We start from the raw sequence: 19607 nt of genomic DNA on the forward strand, positions 1-19607 counted from the left end.
CACCCAAAGTGTTCCAGCCTCTCTTCCCCATCTGAATTTTTTTGCACTTAAATTAAGTATCTGATTTTTTTTTTTTTTTTTGCCACTGACATTAATTAAATATCTGAATTTTTTTGCACTGAAATTAAGTATCTGATTTTTTTTTTTTCACTGAAATTAAGTATCTGAATTTTTTTTGCACTGAAATTAAGTATCTGATTTTTTTTTTTTTTTTGCACTGACATTAATTATCTGAATTTTTTTGCACTGAAATTAAGTATCTGATTTTTTTTGCACTGAAATTAAGTATCTGATTTTTTTTTTTTTTTTGCACTGACATTAAGTATCTGAATTTTTGTTTTTTGCACTGAAATTAAGTATCTGAATTTTTCTTTTTGCACTGAAATTAAGTATCTGAATTTTTTTGCACAGAAATTAAGTATCTGATTTTTTTTATTTATTTATTTATTTATTTTTTGCACTGACATTAAGTATCTGAATTTTTTTTTTTTTTGCACTGAAATTCAGTATCTGAATTTTTTTTTGCACTGAAATTAGGTATCCTATTTTTATTTTTATTTATTTATTTATTTATTTATTATTATTTTTTTTATTTTTTTTTTTTTTGCACTGAAATTAAGTATCTGAATTTTTTTTTTTTTTTTTTTGCACCGAAATTAAGTATCTGAAATGTTTGTCTCTGAATTCAACCATGTTCATAAATCTAGAATTAAAACAGTTCAGATGCAATAAATTCAGATTCTTAATTTCAGTGCAAAAAAAAAAAATCAATGCTAGAAATTCAATGGCTTTTATAATTGAAAATCTGATGACACCGACCTACTTCCACACATTGCCATCATCCTCTTCACATATTTTACTGGTGTACCTTTAATGTAAGCCCGCACGATCTAGTATGTGATGTTTGTTTAGTTTCCGAGTAGCACTTGAACGCAACAGAGCTGTCGGCGCACATGTGCATGACGTCATGCGCTCGGACCGAGCCGTGACCCTGCTGCTCCGGCTATGCTAGGGGTTCGTGCCAACAGATGTTCCGCATAAAACCTACTGAATACCCGTTTTTCATTAAATTGTTGTATGAGACGATACTAGATTAACAATTACTTATGACACGTATTATACCGTCAGTATTACTCAGGAGCGACGATCTCTCCTTAGCGCCGCATGTTTGTATTTTAAGTTTATCGGAGCTAGCTGGCTAGCTAACTTAAGCTTGTTTTGCAGCTAAACTAAAGTGAAACAGAAAACGGAGCTACATGATTAAAAGCGTGTGGAATGTGTCTTCATTAACACCTAATCAAGGTACATTTTGACTTTGAATATATGACATTTGAAATTACTGTACATTGTCGATATTAGCGTTACTTCCTTGTTTTGACAGCTACGATTAAAGCTAATTTTATTCCAAATGCTCGTCTCAGAAATGAAGTAGATCTTGTGCTAAAATATTCTGTGACTCTTCAGACTAAAATTTCAGCCATATTACTATTCCTAATGTCTTTATCACACTCTACAGATGTTGTATTGAGACAGATGTTTTCTAAAAATTGATCTTATATTAATAAAGTGGAAGAATCATTATTTTTGATGTTGAAATATGCATAGGTGTTTCTGTAATTGTGTGTGTGTGTGTGTGTGTGTGTGTGTGTGTATACATATATAGTAAACAGTAACCTACAGTGCTTTGTAAAGTGTATTCAGTAATATCAATATGCAATTTGTGTTCAGGAAAAGAAAACATTTACTGTGGCAGCAAAACAAGAATTGCCTTTTTGGTCTGTGTAACTAACACTAAAATTCACATTAGTTCATCATTTCACGTCTGTGTTTTTGCACTCTTTACTTTTAGGTATCAATCCTGTTACAAGAAGAACAAACATGGTTGCTTCCTGACTTCAGCAGCGGCTTGACCCTCCTCATGATGGACTCCTGAAGTCTCAGACATCAGCGACTCACCTGGTCGCTTCCATTTGTTCTGGACCAAAGGCCCTCAGGCTACAACCTGTCTGTCTGTCTGTCCGACCTCCCAAAGCAGAGGGAGCACGCAGATGGGGAACAGCTGCTGCCACCCTGAAAGTCCCTGTGGCAGTGCAGAGGAAAGAAGTGGTTTGTTGAAAGATGACTCGAAGGCCGCGGCACCCACAGGTGAAACAGTTGTGGGGGCTTGTGGTCCTGAAGAAAATGATGACACGAGGTAAGGGTGCAGTAATGGTTTGTGTCATTGCTATTGTGAGACTTTCAGGGGCCAGAAATAGTTTTGAGAAAAGTAAGAAACGTAAAAAATAAACAAAATAAGAAAACACTTGATAATCATGTTTAGCCAGCCTAGGGTTCCATACTTCAGTATCTCTGTGTTACTGTCTCAGTTGTTCAGATTGAAAATTAAATTCCATATCTTGTATCAAAATGTCTTGTTTAATTCCAGTTGAGGAGTAACCTCATCAGTGTCAGTGCATGGAGCAGACACACCCAGTTTCTGTATATTCACAGTATTAAACAGGTTTATGTCTCATGTTTTACAGTTAGTATGTGTGGAAAAAGGCCAGGGAGATTAATTTAAAACTAAAGTTAAGAAACAAACAAGCATACTGTTGTAAATACAATTTAGTTTTTTTGTTTTTTTTGCTGTGATATTGCTTTGAATGTGTAATATTCAACAGATATGTAAAACAAAATTGAAGATTTGCATGGTTATGTGTAATATGATTTTTCTTTTGTATTGAACAATATCTTGAGCTTGAAAAATAGGAAAACTGAAAGTTAAGTGCTCTTATTTTTCATTCTGAACATTTATTCATACAGTAATAATAAAACATAGTACATACAAAATGTAAATCACACCACTGCCAATCAAAGAAACATTTATACTCATGAAATAAAATGGTCAAACTGAGCAAATGAGACCAGTCTGTCTAACATCTGTAGTTCTCTTGTCCAAAACATAGAATTTAAAAGGTTATCTCCATTTATTTGTGTTGATGCACTGAGGACAAAAAACAATCCTGGAACCTAGTGCAATGCATACTTGATCTGTATTTGAAATATACAGATAATCTGGAAGTACTGGAAGGATTGGCCTGTAGATAGACAACTTTAGATCAATTTGAATTGTACAGGAAAGAAAATGAATACAGACTTAGTTATTAGTGTAAAATACCACATGAAAACTTAGAAAGTTCTACTTGATTTTTCTTGTGCCACATGATGCTATTTGCCACTATGTAACTGATGTAGTTGAGGTACTTAATGGTGTTACCTTCCTCATGCACTTTGTGTTTTGTTTCACAGAAACACATTTGATGAGGCAAGTCTAAAAGTGGGGGACAAGGCTTTACTGGTGAATCCTAAAGATGGTGAATCAGAGCAGTTTACCACTCAGGAGAATGGACCTTTGCAGAAGGAAAGCCTCCAAACAGCAACACCTGAAGTCAAAGAAAACTCCAACAGAGCACAAGATGTCAATGTCAACAAAAGTGCTGCTGACGCTGAACCGGATGAACATCTGCAATGCACTTTAAACTCCCTACAGAGGGCGCACACTGCAGCTGTTTGGGAGGTTCCTGCAGCAGCAACTGCAGCACCAGAAGAAGAAAAACAGGTGCAGGAGAAAATCCTAAATGGCATCTCACAAACAGCTGAAGTGGTTTGCCCTGAAAAAGCTTCCCTTACGGAGACAAACACAAAACCAGAGCACATTACAATGGACAGTACTAATAATAATAATGATGAAGGAGCAGGCGATGGCCACAAAAAAACTGTTGACAAATCTGCAGATGAACCATCAGGGAAGACTTCTCAAAATGATGAAGAATTATTGATGCCAAACACTCAGCTCACTGCTGCAGGTGGTCAGGTGTCACCAATCTCAGCGATCAGTCCGGAGCTCAACACCGAGGCACCAAGCTGGTGAGTCTCATAGTACAAAGCTGTGCAGTTTCAGTTCCTGTTTTTATGGAGGTGGGTTGGCAGGTGAAACATCATGTAATGAATGCAATTAAAACTAGACAAAGGATCAAATTTTGTAATGTTTGTGGGTCTGGAAAAATATATTTGAGGCATCGAGGAGATAATAGACCAGATAGAAAGGCCAGTGTTCTCCTGCAGCGAGAATTCTGCACCAAGCCAAACACAAATATTACTTCACTCATACAAAGTATGCTTTTAAAACATTCTTGAAGGTTCACCTCAGTTTGTTTTCTTCAAGGTCTTAAACAAATCGTTGGCCTCACAGCACAATTTCATTGCAAGTCATATTTTTGACCAAATTGTGATATCTATGGAAAATTATTCATCAGTGTCATGAAAGTAAAGTTACGCAGATATCAGTTTGACCAAAAATCTGACTTTGACAATTATGCTATGAGGCTAACGGTATGTGGGATGAAGATGGTGAGATAATCAGTAAGTCTGTGATGACTCTAACTTTGGCATATTTTCACTAATTTTACTTGCTTGAAAAACTGTTTGTTTGACAGAGTAACAGTTTAGTTACAGTACTGTTTCAAAGTGATAATTTATTCCTTTTTTTCAATCATAAAAGTAGAGCTCCAGAATATGCAGATAATAACAGTCCTTTTGTCCACGTGACCTGGTTTTAACTGCCTCTGCCTCATGTTTAACCTGAAGGATGACCTGAAAACCAAAAGGTCAGAAAATGTTTGAGTAGAAATAATGTTTCTTTTAGGATGTTGTGAAATTCTTTAATTGATTTACAGACTGTCTTTGATTCATATCATATCACAGTTGGATAAGATTATATTTGTGAACATTTTGACCCTCAGCTGTTTATTTTATCATGGCTTTTATATCTGTGGTTGTAAATTCAGGCTCTTGTTGTAACACTGAGTGGTTTCTAGCTTTATTTGATTTCAGTGATGCTTGCATCAGAGCGTTGAACCTTGATTGTATATACAGCTGTTATTTCTCACTTTATATTTCTACCATATTCCAAAGTGGTGTTCCACTCTTTCTGCATCACTTCATCTTGAATGTGAAAACCTGCCATTTTGAAGAGATCCATGTTTGGTTTATCTGACACATGACATTGAAAATGTACAAAAAATACAAACTGAATGACACCAAATAACTACATTTAGCTGGAGGTAACAGGCCAGCATTCAGGAAGTTGCTATCAAAACATGGTTCTTGATCATTTTTGAAGTGCCCATCTTTGGGTCATAATGCAGTCTCTGGCACATGACAGCTGGTCAAAATGGAAAAAAAAAAAAGTAATGCTCTTGGACAATGTACAAGCTCATATTAATTTTAAACAAAGCTTACTGATAGATTAATGTAGGAAGACTTTAGAATTCAGTAGGCTATTTATTAGGTGACACCTGTAACCAGTCTTATACTTTGCTGTTGAGTTCAACAAACCCCGCCCCTCACATATATTTCGCCCATTATAAGTAAATGGGAAGATTTTTTAAAAATCATAAAAAATTTGAACTTTGACCTACTTCTCCCAAAATGTAATGACATCTATGCTGGGTCACTGGCATTGTATAAACCCAGTTTGGTATGAACTGAACCAATAGTTTTGCTGCTGTAAAGTGTTAACAAAGAAACAAACCAAACCTTAAACAATCGCCCTTGCCTCCCTCCCTCCTGTGTGGGTATTGCCCCCTGAAGGGGGGATGGGGGCAGTACCCTTGCCTCCCCCCTTTGGGGGACAAGGAATGACAAGGGCAACATGGTGGTGCAGTAGACAGCACTGTCGCATCTTTGTCTGTGGAGTTTGCATGTTCTCCCTGTGTTTGTGTGGGTTCTCCAGGTACTCCGGCCTTCTCCCAAAGACATGCACTGACAGGTTAATTGGTCAACCTAAAATTGCCCATAGGTGTGAATGTGAGAGTGATTGGTTGTTTGTTTCTATATGTCAGCCCTGTGATGAACTAGCGGGGCATCTAGGGTGTACCCCACTTTCGCTCATACATACCTGGAATAGGCTCACACACCCCCCACAACCCTAGTGAAGATGAAGTGGGTTCAGAAGATGAATGAATGAATAATAATGATAGTAATAATTGCAGTAATATAAGCAGTTTGCATTTGTTTGATGACTTATTCTATTCCATCTTCCTCTCAGTCATCATTAAACATGTTTCCAGTACATTCAGGTCTGTATATTTGGAGTCATCTGTCAATATTTTACAACTTGATGGAACTGTAAAGACCTGTGATGAGGGATTCTGTTTACATTATCTCCATCTGTGCAGTGTGTGAACGATTCGACTGACTTCCTGTTATACAGATATATGCATATTTTCCCTCTCATCCTGCATCTAGTGCTGCTGAAGATGACTGCGACAGAAGGAGCCCTCCCATGTGCATGGAAGCCAACCCTGAGGACGTACAAAGCCATGATGTCCCCGAGTCCTCTGTTGGACCAGCGTCCACTGGACTGGACCACAGCGGTGTGGAGACCGGACACCCCGCCAACTCAGCCAAGGATCCAGTGACCGCAGCTGCAGTGGACGCCAGCAAGAGGTCAGTGGGTTGACATTTTGTCACAGCAAAACAAGACACTTGTTTACATAAAGTGGGGGCATTTTTAAGTCTCTTTGTGACCACTAGGGGGCGCATTTGTTTTGTAATGTTGCTGCCAGACCATCCTCTGAGCTCTTTCCTGTGTGGTTACTGCAAAGCAAAAGCAAATGCCAGCTTTTGCACACCTCTCTTAGACTGTTCTGTAGTCAAATACATACTTCCTTCTTTCCTAAAACATCAAACTTTTATTTCCTTAAACTGCATTTGTGGAACTAATATGACTTAAGTCTGCAAACATATTTATTATTCTTTGTCTTTTAAGGGCTTTTTAAAAAAAAAAAAAAAAGTTTTATGTTCAGCTGAAACTATTTAAATGTTTCAGCGATTTGGTTTTGTTTAATCTTACTCGTGCATATTGGGTACTGAATAAATATATTATCATAATTGTCCTGAATGTTCAATCTTTAGTTTTGTAAACTTTTCTGCTGCTTGTCAGTGTTTGTCACTAAAGCCACAAATAACCACAGCGTTACATCGTTTTGTTTTTTTTTTTCTTATTGAATAGGGGCTCATTTTTCTTACTTTAAAGAGAATTAACTTTTTGAGTTGTTTTCACCTTGTTGAGTCTTTTACTGCATTTTGGTCTTGTGTCTTCTGTCGTTTGATCTATATTTGGACCCTCACCCATCCACATGAGCTGTGGGTCATGACTGGATGTAAGGGGTTGACATGGAGAAGGGTGACATGGTAGAGCCACTGCTCCCTCATATTGAGAGGAATCACTTGAGATGGTTTGGACGTCTCGTGGGTCAGGTGTCTAATAGAGAGGAGGCCCTAGGGCAGGCCCAGGACATATTGGAGAGGGTAGATCTCTTAGGTGGTCTGTGAATGCCTCGGTGTACCCCTGAAGGAGGTGACCGGGGTGACCTGGACCAGGAGAACCAGAGAATACTGGTTAAATCAGGGGTGTCCAGTCCTGGTCCTCGAGGGCCAGTATCCTGCATGTTTTAGATGTTTCCCTCTTCCAGCACACCTCACGGTCGTTATCAGGCTTCTACAGCACTGGATGAAAGGCTCATCATTTGAATCAGGTGTGTTGGAAGAGGAATACATCTAAAACATGCAGGATACCAGCCCTCGAGGACCAGGACTGGACACCCCTGGGTTATATGGGTCATGTGTGGACCTGCTGCTGTGGTCCTGCTTCTCTTCTGCCTCCATCTTCATTATTCATTTTTCCATGTAATTGTGATCCTGTTTATTATATAGCTCCATAGATGGTAGAGGTTTCTATTATTGGTACTAACAACTGCAGTAGTAGTATATCCACTGTTAGTACTTGCACATGGAGTAGTAGTATTAGCAGTTATGGGTATTTGTACTAGTTATTGGTAGTTATTTATACAGATTTACTAGGAATTCCATCCATCTGTCCGACATTTTTGTCCATCCCATTTCTCGGACACTATTCACCTGATTCTTTTCAGATTTGACACATGTTCTTTACCACTAGTAGAGATGCATTGCACAGTTTGCTGGAGGAATTTCATTTTATTTTTCTTGTTGAACATTTCAACTTAGAAAATGGTGTCTATGAATTGACTTAAGAGTCCGATTTAGACCAGCTGTAAATGTAAAGTGTTATCAGATAACTTGTGTTATAATGTGGTGATATATAGATAAAATTTGATTGATGGATTGAATTTGATCTATCTTTTAGGATGTTTTCATCTTGTTGCATCCTTTACAAATGACATAAGACCACACGTGTCATACAAACGGTAAACCTTTATCAGATTAAGCAGGAAACTAACATTACATGTGTCTTTTCTCAGCTCTGATCAGGTTCAAAAGTGCAATGCGCCTTCAAACTCAAAGGAAACCGATTCATCTGAGATCACACAGATTAATTCAGAGGAAACCAAGCCTGAAGTGCAGGTTGGAGATGATGAAGAGGTTCCCAGTGCAGAGCAGGAGGATAAGGTGGAGGAGGCAGAGGGCGTCTCCACAGAGGCTGGAAACGACATCCAGACAAATGGAAAAGAGCAGCATGTGGCAGAGGGTGCCTCCACTGATGTCACACCTGATGCGGTACCTCTGACAGAGAAGGAGGAGCCTTCTGAAGATGGCCTGGGGGACAGGTTTGTAACAGGGATACCAGATTTATTTATAGATTTATACTGATTTATTTGTTGGAAAGTTTGAGCCAGAAACCACAATGCGATGCTTCTGTGATCATTTTGCAGTTGTTTTTTTTTTTTTTTACGTCACTTCTTGTTTTTTGTTCGATGGCCTGTGACTGTCCACCGTCCTCTTGATCACATTCCAGAGGTTTTCGATGCCTTCAGGTCTAGAAATTTAGAGGCGCTTCTTAATATTTGTGGGTAGCTGTTCCTCAGGTCTGTACTACATACAACTTGACAAGAGTATGGGGGGGGGGGTAACAAAATAAACTCAAAAATGCCTAGTATAAATGGCTTAAGTTGGAAATGTAGCATTAATAGACACTCTTGTCCCATAATGCATTGCATAAAGAGGCTTTATTCCCATTGTAGGAAAAAATCTTTGCAGCACATGTACCGCTAATGTGACCTAAAACCAAAACAAGCAGAAAAAAACATCCTTGTTCAATGAATAAAAGTGTATTTGACATTTTAAAACTTGAAACCAATGTAAAAACTGAACCAATGCAACATGAATTAAAACATGATAGAATTTTTTTATTACTCAATTCTGCTGTGGGTCGAGCAGTGTTGGTTATTGTCATATTTTATTCAGAAATCAAATTGTTTTGCACATTATGGAACTTTTCTTTTTTTTTTTTTTTAGAAGAAACTCTCTAAATTGTGTCTTATGTCATGCATTCTTTCACTCTACATTTTTCATCATCTGTAAATTAAGACTTTGCTTCTAACACTTGAGAATCACAAAATATAAATAAAAAGGAAACCAAACATAGTCGATTCCTCAAATGAAAATCACAATAAAGCTATGTATTCTTGTCAGATTAAACTGAAATCATAGATTGAACTGAAATCTAAATGACAAGAAACAATGATTTCAAAAATATGTAAAATCATTTTTTTTTCTTTTCTTACATTCTGTGTTTATTTTCACATTCAGGATATACACTGCAAAACAATGTGATGTATTGTACATTTTATTCCTGGTATAAATCAGTATGAAAACACAGTTCCCATCTAGTTATGAGGATGTTTGGGAAATGAAATGGGAGAATGTTTTAGTATTCACTGTCAGAATGTTATGGATGTTTTTTTTTCATTTATTTATTTATTTTTTTAAGTTTCCTTGTGTTGAGGCATGAGTTTGTGTATTTCTTGTCGTTCCACTCAGTGAAGAGGACCTGTACCGAGGACCAGAGGAGCTGTCAGCAGCGTCACAGACAACTACAGCAGCACCGACACCTCTGTCAGAAACAACATGTCAGTATACCCAAATAGCACGTATGTGAACGTAGATCACAGCACCAACAATACCGCCTCTGTTTGGACTTGTAAAATAAAGACAATGGACCCTTTGTTTGGCTCCTCATATCCTCTTCCTCCCTTCTCCTTCACTCAGTGCTGAAAGTGGAGGACAGATGCAGCCTGGCCCCTGCGGTGGATATTCTGTCATACAGCGAGCGGGAGTGGAAAGGAAACACTGCCAAAAGTGCTCTCATTAGAAAGGTCGGTGCCTTTAGCTCCTAAGAAAGAAGTGTTTCAGGTTGAAGGCAAGTTGTTTTTTTTTCTTTACATTGAAAGCTGAGGGACTTTCCATCGTGTCCATGTGTCGCTGCAGGGTTACAAAGAGATGTCCCAGAGGTTCAGCAGCTTGAGGAGGGTGAGGGGGGACAACTACTGCGCCCTGAGAGCCACGTTGTACCAGGTGCTCTGCCATAGCACCCAGCTGCCTGTGTGGCTGCAGGACGATGACATCACCATGGTAAATGTTCACGGAATGAGAGGGTGACCAGTAAGAGCAAACAAAAGATGGAATAATATCACCTGAAAAGTTCAATGGCACCAGTTAAACCAGTATCCCATACAATGCATCCATGAGTTTTCCATCTTAACAGTCACTCAATCAGTCAATTAGATTGTATTTATACAGCGCCACACAGAGGTCGTGTTAACCAAAAATATTCTGTCATTGATAGATTTTTTTAAAAAATGATGGAAAATTCTGAAGGCCATCCATCATTTTGACAGATTAAAATACTGAGGGTAAACTACCAAAGAAAGGTTTCACACAACACTGTGAACAGAACCTGCTCACAGGTTCACTGGTCTATCTCTTAACATCAAACAGTCCATAAGAGCATCCTACCTGTATAGAACCCCCACAGCACCTACAAGACAGTACTTTCAAATGACTCACTGTTAGTTCACCTGTAGTACCCCCCCGTTCAGTTGATGACCTCTGTGCATATTAATCAGTCATTGTCAAGTCTTATATCGTTGTTTAACTGACTTTAGCCAAAATTATATGCTACTTTGCTAGCGCAAAATGTCAAAACAGCTGAGTCTCCTTAGTTATTTTAAAAAGACCAGTAAATGTGATGGCATTGATACATGTGGTTAAAAAAAGAGGGAATGATGGGGTGGAGGATGAAGGACAAGTAAGTGATACGCCAGTTCTTACGGCTTTTGGCGTGCTATATGTACATATTTTCTACCTTTTGTGTGTTATTCAACGTCAGTTGATGCCGTGTCAATTTATGCCAAGATCTCCAGTTCACATAACCCTAACCCTCAGTGCATGCTGCGGCGTGAACATACACACGAAATGCTTATAATGTGTACAGATTACACACCAATTAAAAGTGGGGTATTTACGTGAGTCATGATATCTCATTGGTTTGTCAGCCAGCAGTAACTCCAGTTGCTGCACCATTGAGAAGTTTTCGATCATTAAATGCAACTAAATATGCCTCATTATCATTAAAAAATATAATTTGAAATGACGGATAATAATGTGTTATTACGGAATTTTTACGACCCTGTCCGTCAATATAACAGACAATAAAAATGTCTAGTGCAACCTCTGGCACCATATCGTAACAAAAGTTATCTCATGACACTTTACATTTAGAGCTGGTCTAATGCGCATTTCCACTACATGGAACTGGCTCGGCTTGACTCAACTCAGGTACTAGGTCCTATTCCTGCAGACCGTTTCCATTACAGGATACTACCGACTTTACAGTACCTGGACGTCATAGCGATGCGGCGCATTACTTCCGTGTCATCTGCTCAGAGTCACTGATAAACTCACTTGTTGCATGTTGTCTCGTTAAGCTCATGCTGGATTTTTACGTCTGAACCTCCTCGACAAACCATGGTGTAGTTTTACAGGCTGTCATCATGTGGATTAACCTTCCGCTATTTTTACAAAAACTTCTGCATCTGTTTTTTGTAAAACAGCGGGTCACAGAGACAACTGTCTGTCCAATCAGTGGTCTGCAGTGTTTACATGTCACGTTTTAGTATCTGGTCCCCAGTCCTGGAACCTCGGCGGAGGTGATACCAAAAAACTAGTGCCGAGTACCAGATTCCAGGTCCTTTTTCATAATGGAAATGCAAAAAGGCCAAGTCGAGTCGATACCATGTAGTAGAAGCGTAGCATAAATCAGACTCTTAAGCCAATTCAGACACCAACAGAATTCTCCAGGAGCAAACAGTTGGTGACAGTGGAAGGAAAAACTACATTTTAGCAGGAAAAAACCTGGAACAGGCAAAGACCTGGTTAGAACTTGGAATGAAGAGTTGATTTTCATTAACTTTTCTTGAATCTACTGGATCGCACACAGTGGAGAGTTATGGTCTGTTCAGACATTTGACCTCAGAAAAGTAGGTCACAAAATAGATCTAGGTCACCCATTTCAGAACTTGTCCAAGCTCTATATATGATGTATGTATGGTAACAATTTTAAGTTTCTTTTCCCAGAGTTAGTGTTTACAGTATGTGTGACAGACAGACAGCCTGAGACAGACCTGCTGTTACAAGTACAACCCATAACTGGTACAACTAGCCATAATTTACTACTACTACTACTAACAGTGGATATAATTCTACTGCATCTGCTAGTAACAACAATAGAAACTTCTACCATCCATGCAACTATATAATAAAGACTTTCACAACTATATGGATAAATAAATAATGATGATGGAGACAGGAGCGCAGCAGGAGGACCAGAGATAATCCAGAGAAAACCTGTGAGGACATAAAACACAGAGACTCAAGTCAGTAACATGTAGATACTGGGGCATAAGTAATGATCTAATTTCAGAAATGGAATATACTCATCTGTATTCATAAGTGTATAAATACATTAAAATGAGACTCTTGGGTTTGTTAATGTCCAATGAGACATTAGATTAACTGTAGTTTAACTGGATCAATAAGGGTGAATATTTCTGGTGCCATCGCGCTGGTGACATGATTCTCCTTCCTTCCGCTATCAGTCCTACTTTCAACATCCTCCTCGCTGTGTGTGTACAACCCCAGACCTGCAACTACCCCCCCCCCCCCCCATCCCCCCCGCACAACACTAGTATAATGGCAAGTTTTGACAAAGACTCATTTGTTTCTACTTGCTATTTTCTTTTGTAGGGGTGTGTCACACTTCCTCATGTGCACATGTTCCACCAAAACAACTTCTCTCTTGACACTGTTTTCTAAATCCACTGTTGCAACATCCTGGAATCAACAAGAACCAGCCAAACGACTCCAATAACTTTTACCCCTGTTACAGAGCGATTCAGTAGGGTGTCAGACATACCTACAGTACAGTAATGACGTGTAGAGGCAGGTCTGGTTATGTGGGACTACAGAGCCCATAATGCACCACCTGCTGCTTTTTTTTCCTTCTCATTTTATTGGGTTTCATCCTGCATTTAAGTTCCTTCCTGTCACCTACTGTGTTTGAGAGTGGACCAGAGTTAATATCTGCTTAACCCAGATAATAAATCCCAGAATGGACAAAATCCAATAGAATAAGCTGACAAACATTTGACAAATTTATCAGTGTTCTGTTCCAGTTCAATGTGAATACTGGGTATATTTATTTGATTTCATAGTCTGCTTGAAAGTGTGTCATCATAGTTCTGTGTTGGAGTAATTTTAATATTTAATTTTTACTGCAGATGTTGGTTCCCAGTGTCTCCTTGATCCCCAATAACCAGTATTTAAGTATTATTTCAGTGTTAGTGCTGAAATAATCCTTTCTTAGTTGGTTATTGTCACTGATGGGATTAAGAGCACTTACAGAAATGATGCATTCCTTCGCAAATTCCTAAATGAAAGTCTCCGGTTACTTCACCAGTTCTCACTCCATTCTAGTGTTTGTCATGACATGAACTAATGATTTATAAAAATAATAATTATAAAAAATGCGGGGCATACTTGGAGGTCTTACTGCTGCTTCTATTTATACATGTAGAACCACTGTCTCCTAAAATGGTCAAAAAATGCGACTAAATGGTCACGGTCCGGAGGTCTGCAAAGCAAGAGAAGCATCTGAACTCCTCTACAGTTTTAACAACTCCATCCTCTGATCAAAGCTGATGCTGCGCTTTGACCTTTGTGACCTTTTGTGTCCACAGCTGCCGAAGGAGCTGGAGGCGCGGGATGGGTTGATCAGCCAGTGGACGTTTCCCGGCGAATGCGTACAGGGAGACGGGACAGGAGACGCCGCCCAGCAGCTGAAAGGCTACATGGAGCTTCTGCGAAATAAGGTAGTGGCATCTGTTCGGGAACATACGTATGCCGAGAAAGTATTTTTCAAAAACAGCCGCTACACCACAGGCCTATTTTTATGCCAGCCGTGGACACTGAGGGTATTGATATTCGCCCACAGAGGTTTTTGGAACGTGATTGCTTCCATATGTTAAAAGGAGGTCGTTCTGTAAATGCTGGTGGAGTTTTTTTTCTTTCTTCTGCTTTACGTTAAAACAAGCCAGTAACAGCTGAAAGGGTTTGGACCCTCGGCCTCAAAGAAGCGTTACAACCACAGTCCCTCTTTACTGTAACAGTGTGAGGCCCCATCACACACTTTATAGTCAACTAGTGCCACTGGCAGCGTAGGAGGAATTCTAGCGTTTACTGCACACACACACATACATACACAAAAAAAAAGTCAGTCATGTTTATGAGACGTGTCCGTGTGCTGGTCTGCGCCTGGCAACATTATGGATTCTGTAGTTGGGCTTAGAATAGACTTCTGTGTTATTCTGGTCTGTGCTGGTTTCACAATTATTGCTTTGTATGTAGATGTATAGTGTATAGAAAGAAAACACAGCCAAAAAGCCCGAGTCCTTGTGTAAATACCAGTTCAGGGGAGCCGATTATCTTGTTTTTGTGCAGCACAGTGCAGAATTTTACTTCTACAAAAAAAAAAAAAAATGCCGCAAGAGGAGAAATGTGACAGAGTTTGGTACATACCTTATCCCACGAAATATTACATTATCTCAACTGTCAAGGCTGAATGAATACAGAACACAACAGAGGGGGATTACAATGACCATAAGCCCAAACTTAGGAAAGACATCATCAGGGCTGCATTTTTTCATTAATTATAATTTATTTTGGCTAGAAACTGTGAAAGTATAGGTCTGGAAGAAATTAACAAACCACTGGAAACTATTTGTAGGTATATATGTGAGTTAAATGAACACTTTTGTTTATTCTATAGACTACCGTCAATGTCCAAATAGAAATCCCGTCATTTAGAGCATGTATTTGTTGAAAAAAAAAAAAAAAAAACCATAAAGCAGTGTTTTCAGGTACTAGATTATGCAAAAAACTGAAGTTAATGTTCTTTTTTTCCCAACACATGCTGTTTACATAGAAGAATGTGCTGTCAGTCACCGCTCTTATGTATTGTTGCGTTGCTGTTGATGCATCTTTTTCTTGATAGTTGTGATCCAGACAGAATAGAATAGAATAGAATAGAATAGAATAGAATAGAATAGAATAGAATAGAATAGAATAGAATAGAATAGAATAGAATAGAATAGAATAGGGGCCACATTCAGCTAAATTTGATCTGTAGTGGGCCGAACCAGCAAATATAATATAACCCTAAAATATCTATCATCATCTACAAACTATCCTCTCAAACAATATGAATAATATGAACAAACTGAAAAAAATGTGTAATTTTACCAATATTCTGCTTCAGTTTATCATTTACACATGTACATTACCACTTACAGATCACATTGGATCTACAAATACACAAAACATTTTGTAACAAGTGAGAATATTATTAAAATTGCACTTACTTCTCTTAAGACATGTCAGGTTTTTCATATTTGTTCGGGTTATTCAGATATTTTTTGCAATATTATACTTTGTTTTAGTGTAAATACATGACAACATTTACATTTACAAAGAGAAAAATTTGGAGTTGTGAGTATTTATAGGTTATTATGACCCACCTGAGATTGAATTAGTCTGAATGTGGAACCTGAACTAAAATAATTAACATCTTAGTGTAATTTTTGCATTTCATAAATTCATCCCAAGGGCCAGACTGGACCCTTTGGTGGGCTGGATTTGGTCACCGGGCCACATGTTTGACACCTGTGTTCTATAAGGTGCTCAAGGTAAAATACACACATCAATTATAAAAACAGTCAAGAATAAAGAAATATAAATATGAAAACAGTCAAGTAAAAAAAACACACACACACAAAAGCAAGTCGAGTATTGAAATGTTCTGAATGTACAGATGACTATAGCGACTCTAATGTCCAGTCTTAAGTGGGTAAAGTTTGGACCTATGGAGTGGGCTTAGTCACTGCACCAGTCCACCCACTCACAACCCCTCCATCGATGCCTGAACCCGTCCATGTCCCTGTAGAACAGTCATTGATTAACTCCATCGATCTGTCCCAGTGGCAGGCGGCGGTGGGCTGCTCCTCGGCCGCTGAGCGCCAGCGGCTGTGCGAGCTGGTGTTCCGCGGCGGGGAGGAGGAGCTGGGGCTGCTGGAGGCGCTCAAGCTGCTGATGCTGGGCCGAGCGGTGGAGCTGCACGGATCCATGCAGAGCGGCAGAGATGCCCCCCTCTTCTGCTGGCTGCTGTTCGCTCGGGACTCGTCCGACTGCCCGCGCTCGTTCCTCTCCAACCACCTGAGCCACGTGGGCCTCAGCGCCGGGCTGGAGCAGGTCAGAAGGACAGTGTGAACTTAAACGCACCACGTCGGGTTTATTTAACTCCAGCTAACTGAAGTTGAAGAGCATTAGTTTTAGTAGAACTGGGTGATAAAATGGTTATATATGGTTATTGTTTTGTATCTAACTGCATTTTATTGATGCCTTTTTACATTTGCATCTAGAATACTGACACATTTTTTTGTTTCAGTTCATTTAACTCCTCTGTATCTTTATTTCATCAGCTGATAGGCCATGAGCTATCGCAAAGGCACATCTTTGTTAGCAATTTCTTCAAACCTCTTCTCTGATTAAACTACTGGTCAGGTTAATTTCAAGTTTTATATGTAGCTTCTTTGAGACAGTGTCTGCAAAGTTTGTTCACAGTTTTGTGAAGTTTAGATTTTTGACGAATATTTGAAATATTAAAATTTTGCCTTTACTTATAATGGGCCACATTTTGATGCCTGATAAAATAGAAATGTTTACACATATCAATAGAGTTACTATTGAGCATTGATAGGAAGTCACATATGGGCTTTCATTTATGTCCATGACCTTTGACCTTCAATGACCTTGAAGGGTCAAACTCAAGGTCACTAATGACTACATTTCCAATCCAACTTTATTTATAAAGCACTTTAAAACAACCACAGTGGACCAAAGCACTGTACAGAAGACTAAAAGCACAATAAAAATTAGTAAAAGCATTAAAAAGCAATTGATTGAAAACATTAACATTTCAACAGTCTTCTGCAAAAGTACTGGTCGGATTAATTTAAAGATTTTTATGTAGCTTCCTTTAGACGGTGTTTACAAAGTTTGTTTGCAGTTTTGAGATATTTAGAATTTTTGACAGATTTTTTAAATATTAAAAATTTGCCTTATATTGGTCCATATTTTGATGGCTTATAACATGTAAATTGTTACAGAAATGAACATAGTTCCTATTGAGCACTGATAGGAAGTCATATATGAACTTTCATTTAATTAGCTGAGTTCTCCATTAGTGGAAGTACCACCCACTTCTGTCGGGACATTGATCTCCTGCATCAAGACCACAGGACTCTAACATACCGGCAGAACCTGACCTAATAAATTTAACTTGTTATTGATGCTTGATGGAACATGCTGGTGAGATGCAGGGACACTGGTCCTATTTTGGTGTTTTCTGTTAGTCTTGTTGAGGTAGAACTCAGCTTGCAGTTGTTTTATTTACTATGATTCAGGGATGTAACGATTACCGGTATAACGATAAACCGTGGTAAAATTGCAGCTGGTTAGTATTACCGTTTAAATTCTAATTATCATGATAACCGTGTTTGATTACCGCACTTTTAGGAGAAAAAACCCCATGTAAAGATCTGCTTTTATGTCAAATATTTGAGTATAGTTTTTATTTATTACAATTTTGATTTTATATGCCTAATATTTGGAATCAATATTCACTTTTAAAGTCTTTGAAAAGGTTCGTTAAGCATCTTTGTGTCATTTATGCAATAAAGTATATAAATTCTTTAAATCGGATTTTATTTATTTTTTTGTCCTTTTATGTTTTTATAGTAGGTTAAAATGAAAAAAATAATAGGCAGATGATATCGATGAAGGTGTGCTGAGAAAAAAAAGATACCAAACATCAGTATAGTAAACATTTTTTTATATCGTATATAAAAGTAAAATCAGAAGTACTGAAAAACGGCCAAAATAGGCTCAGACCCCTAAGGGTTAATACTTGAATGTTTCTGCCAACAGAAGGTACATTGTGCCAATTATTTTTATTTATTTATTTATTTATTTATTTTAATACAACTTGGTTAAATTATTTCAGTGTGTGTATGAGTACTTTTTGAACATTTTGAGCAGAATTTCAATAATACCGCGATATTAATGATAACCATGATAATTTTAGTTACAGTAACCGTGATATGAAATTTTCATATCGTTACATCCCTACTATGATTTAATGTTGCCAAAACCAGCATCAACCTTCGTCTTGTTAAGTTTTTGTCTCTAGTATCTTTCCAAGCTTCTCTTCTTGTCAGGACTTTTAAAACCACTTCAGGCTTCTTCACTCTTCATCAAGACTCGCCTTTAAACTTCAAAGAAACATTTGGTTGTTTATCATGATAATTGTCGATTTCAGCTGATACGAACATTTCTGTCTCACTCGGCCCATAGTGAACATGCTCTTAGGAATCCGTGAGTCAATAAACAGGACCCACAGTTATTGTTAGATGTCATGAGATTGGGTGAGCCCCAATAGGAAGACAAGACAGCACCTGTTCTGTTTTTGCAGATTTTAGCGTATCTCCGTCATGAGCCCCAGGGCTGAGGAGGTTTCAGTTATTTTCACTCTTTAATTAACAATGAAAACTGTTAGAGGTACGGTTTCCACAAAAGGACTCCGCCCATAATTATCATGTTCCCGTGCATGTGATTAAATACTGTGCTTTTTAGAAATAAGCAATTTAATCTGAACTGCTTTGTCATTATTTTCTCCGCCTTTGTGTTTCCGTGCAGGTGGAGATGTTCCTGCTGGGCTACGCCTTGCAGTGCACCATTCAAGTTTACAGACTGTACAAGGCCGACACAGAGGAGTTTGTCACCTTTTACCCCGACGACCACAAGGACGACTGGCCGTCCGTGTGCCTCGTCACGGAGGACGATCGCCACTACAACGTGCCAGTGGTCGAAGCTGCAGATTTACCCGAGGAGCTGGACTCGAGCTGATGCGGCAGCAGAGAATCTCCTGCCATACAAACACACCTCAGGTCGATTAAAACGAAAAGGTTCACACCAATTAAAAAAAAAAATGCTGATTCGAGACCCTGTACAAGATGTGGTTTACACGTTTGTACACACTGTACTGTACATGCATCAACCGTGGAGGATAACCTCAGTTAGGTTTGACTTCATTTCACCTGGAAAAAAACCTGAGCAGGAATTAACTTTTATAT

At 38.5% G+C, this 19607-nt stretch overlaps 1 protein-coding gene across 2 annotated transcripts; it reads left to right on the forward strand.

Moving 5' to 3' along the window:
- The first annotated feature begins 966 nt into the window (after positions 1–966).
- On the forward strand, positions 967–19582 carry LOC115411133 (uncharacterized). Of its 2 annotated transcripts, XM_030123088.1 has the most exons (11): positions 967–1302; positions 1850–2194; positions 3289–3906; positions 6289–6489; positions 8325–8630; positions 9844–9932; positions 10072–10178; positions 10291–10434; positions 14100–14231; positions 16396–16665; positions 19171–19582. In XM_030123088.1, exons 2-11 carry the CDS (start codon positions 2049–2051, stop codon positions 19378–19380), a joined length of 2223 nt encoding a protein of 740 aa, XP_029978948.1. In that variant the 5' UTR covers positions 967–1302; positions 1850–2048; the 3' UTR covers positions 19381–19582. The 2 variants fall into 2 exon arrangements, with proteins under 2 accessions (XP_029978948.1, XP_029978949.1); XM_030123089.1 differs by lacking the exon at positions 16396–16665.
- The last annotated feature ends 25 nt before the right edge of the window (positions 19583–19607 follow it).

Source organism: Sphaeramia orbicularis, chromosome 20, assembly GCF_902148855.1.
Source record: "Sphaeramia orbicularis chromosome 20, fSphaOr1.1, whole genome shotgun sequence".
Lineage (NCBI taxonomy): Eukaryota > Metazoa > Chordata > Actinopteri > Kurtiformes > Apogonidae > Sphaeramia > Sphaeramia orbicularis.

What these genes read in the sequence shown, in the direction of transcription:
- LOC115411133 (XM_030123088.1), top strand. Translation starts at nt 2,049, where the DNA reads ATGGGGAACAGCTGCTGCCACCCTGAAAGTCCCTGTGGCAGTGCAGAG. An exon ending in GAAGATGGCCTGGGGGACAG is followed by an intron (nt 8,631 to 9,843) that starts GTTTGTAACAGG and finishes CGTTCCACTCAG; the next exon opens with TGAAGAGGACCTGTACCGAG. An exon ending in TCAGCGCCGGGCTGGAGCAG is followed by an intron (nt 16,666 to 19,170) that starts GTCAGAAGGACA and finishes GTTTCCGTGCAG; the next exon opens with GTGGAGATGTTCCTGCTGGG.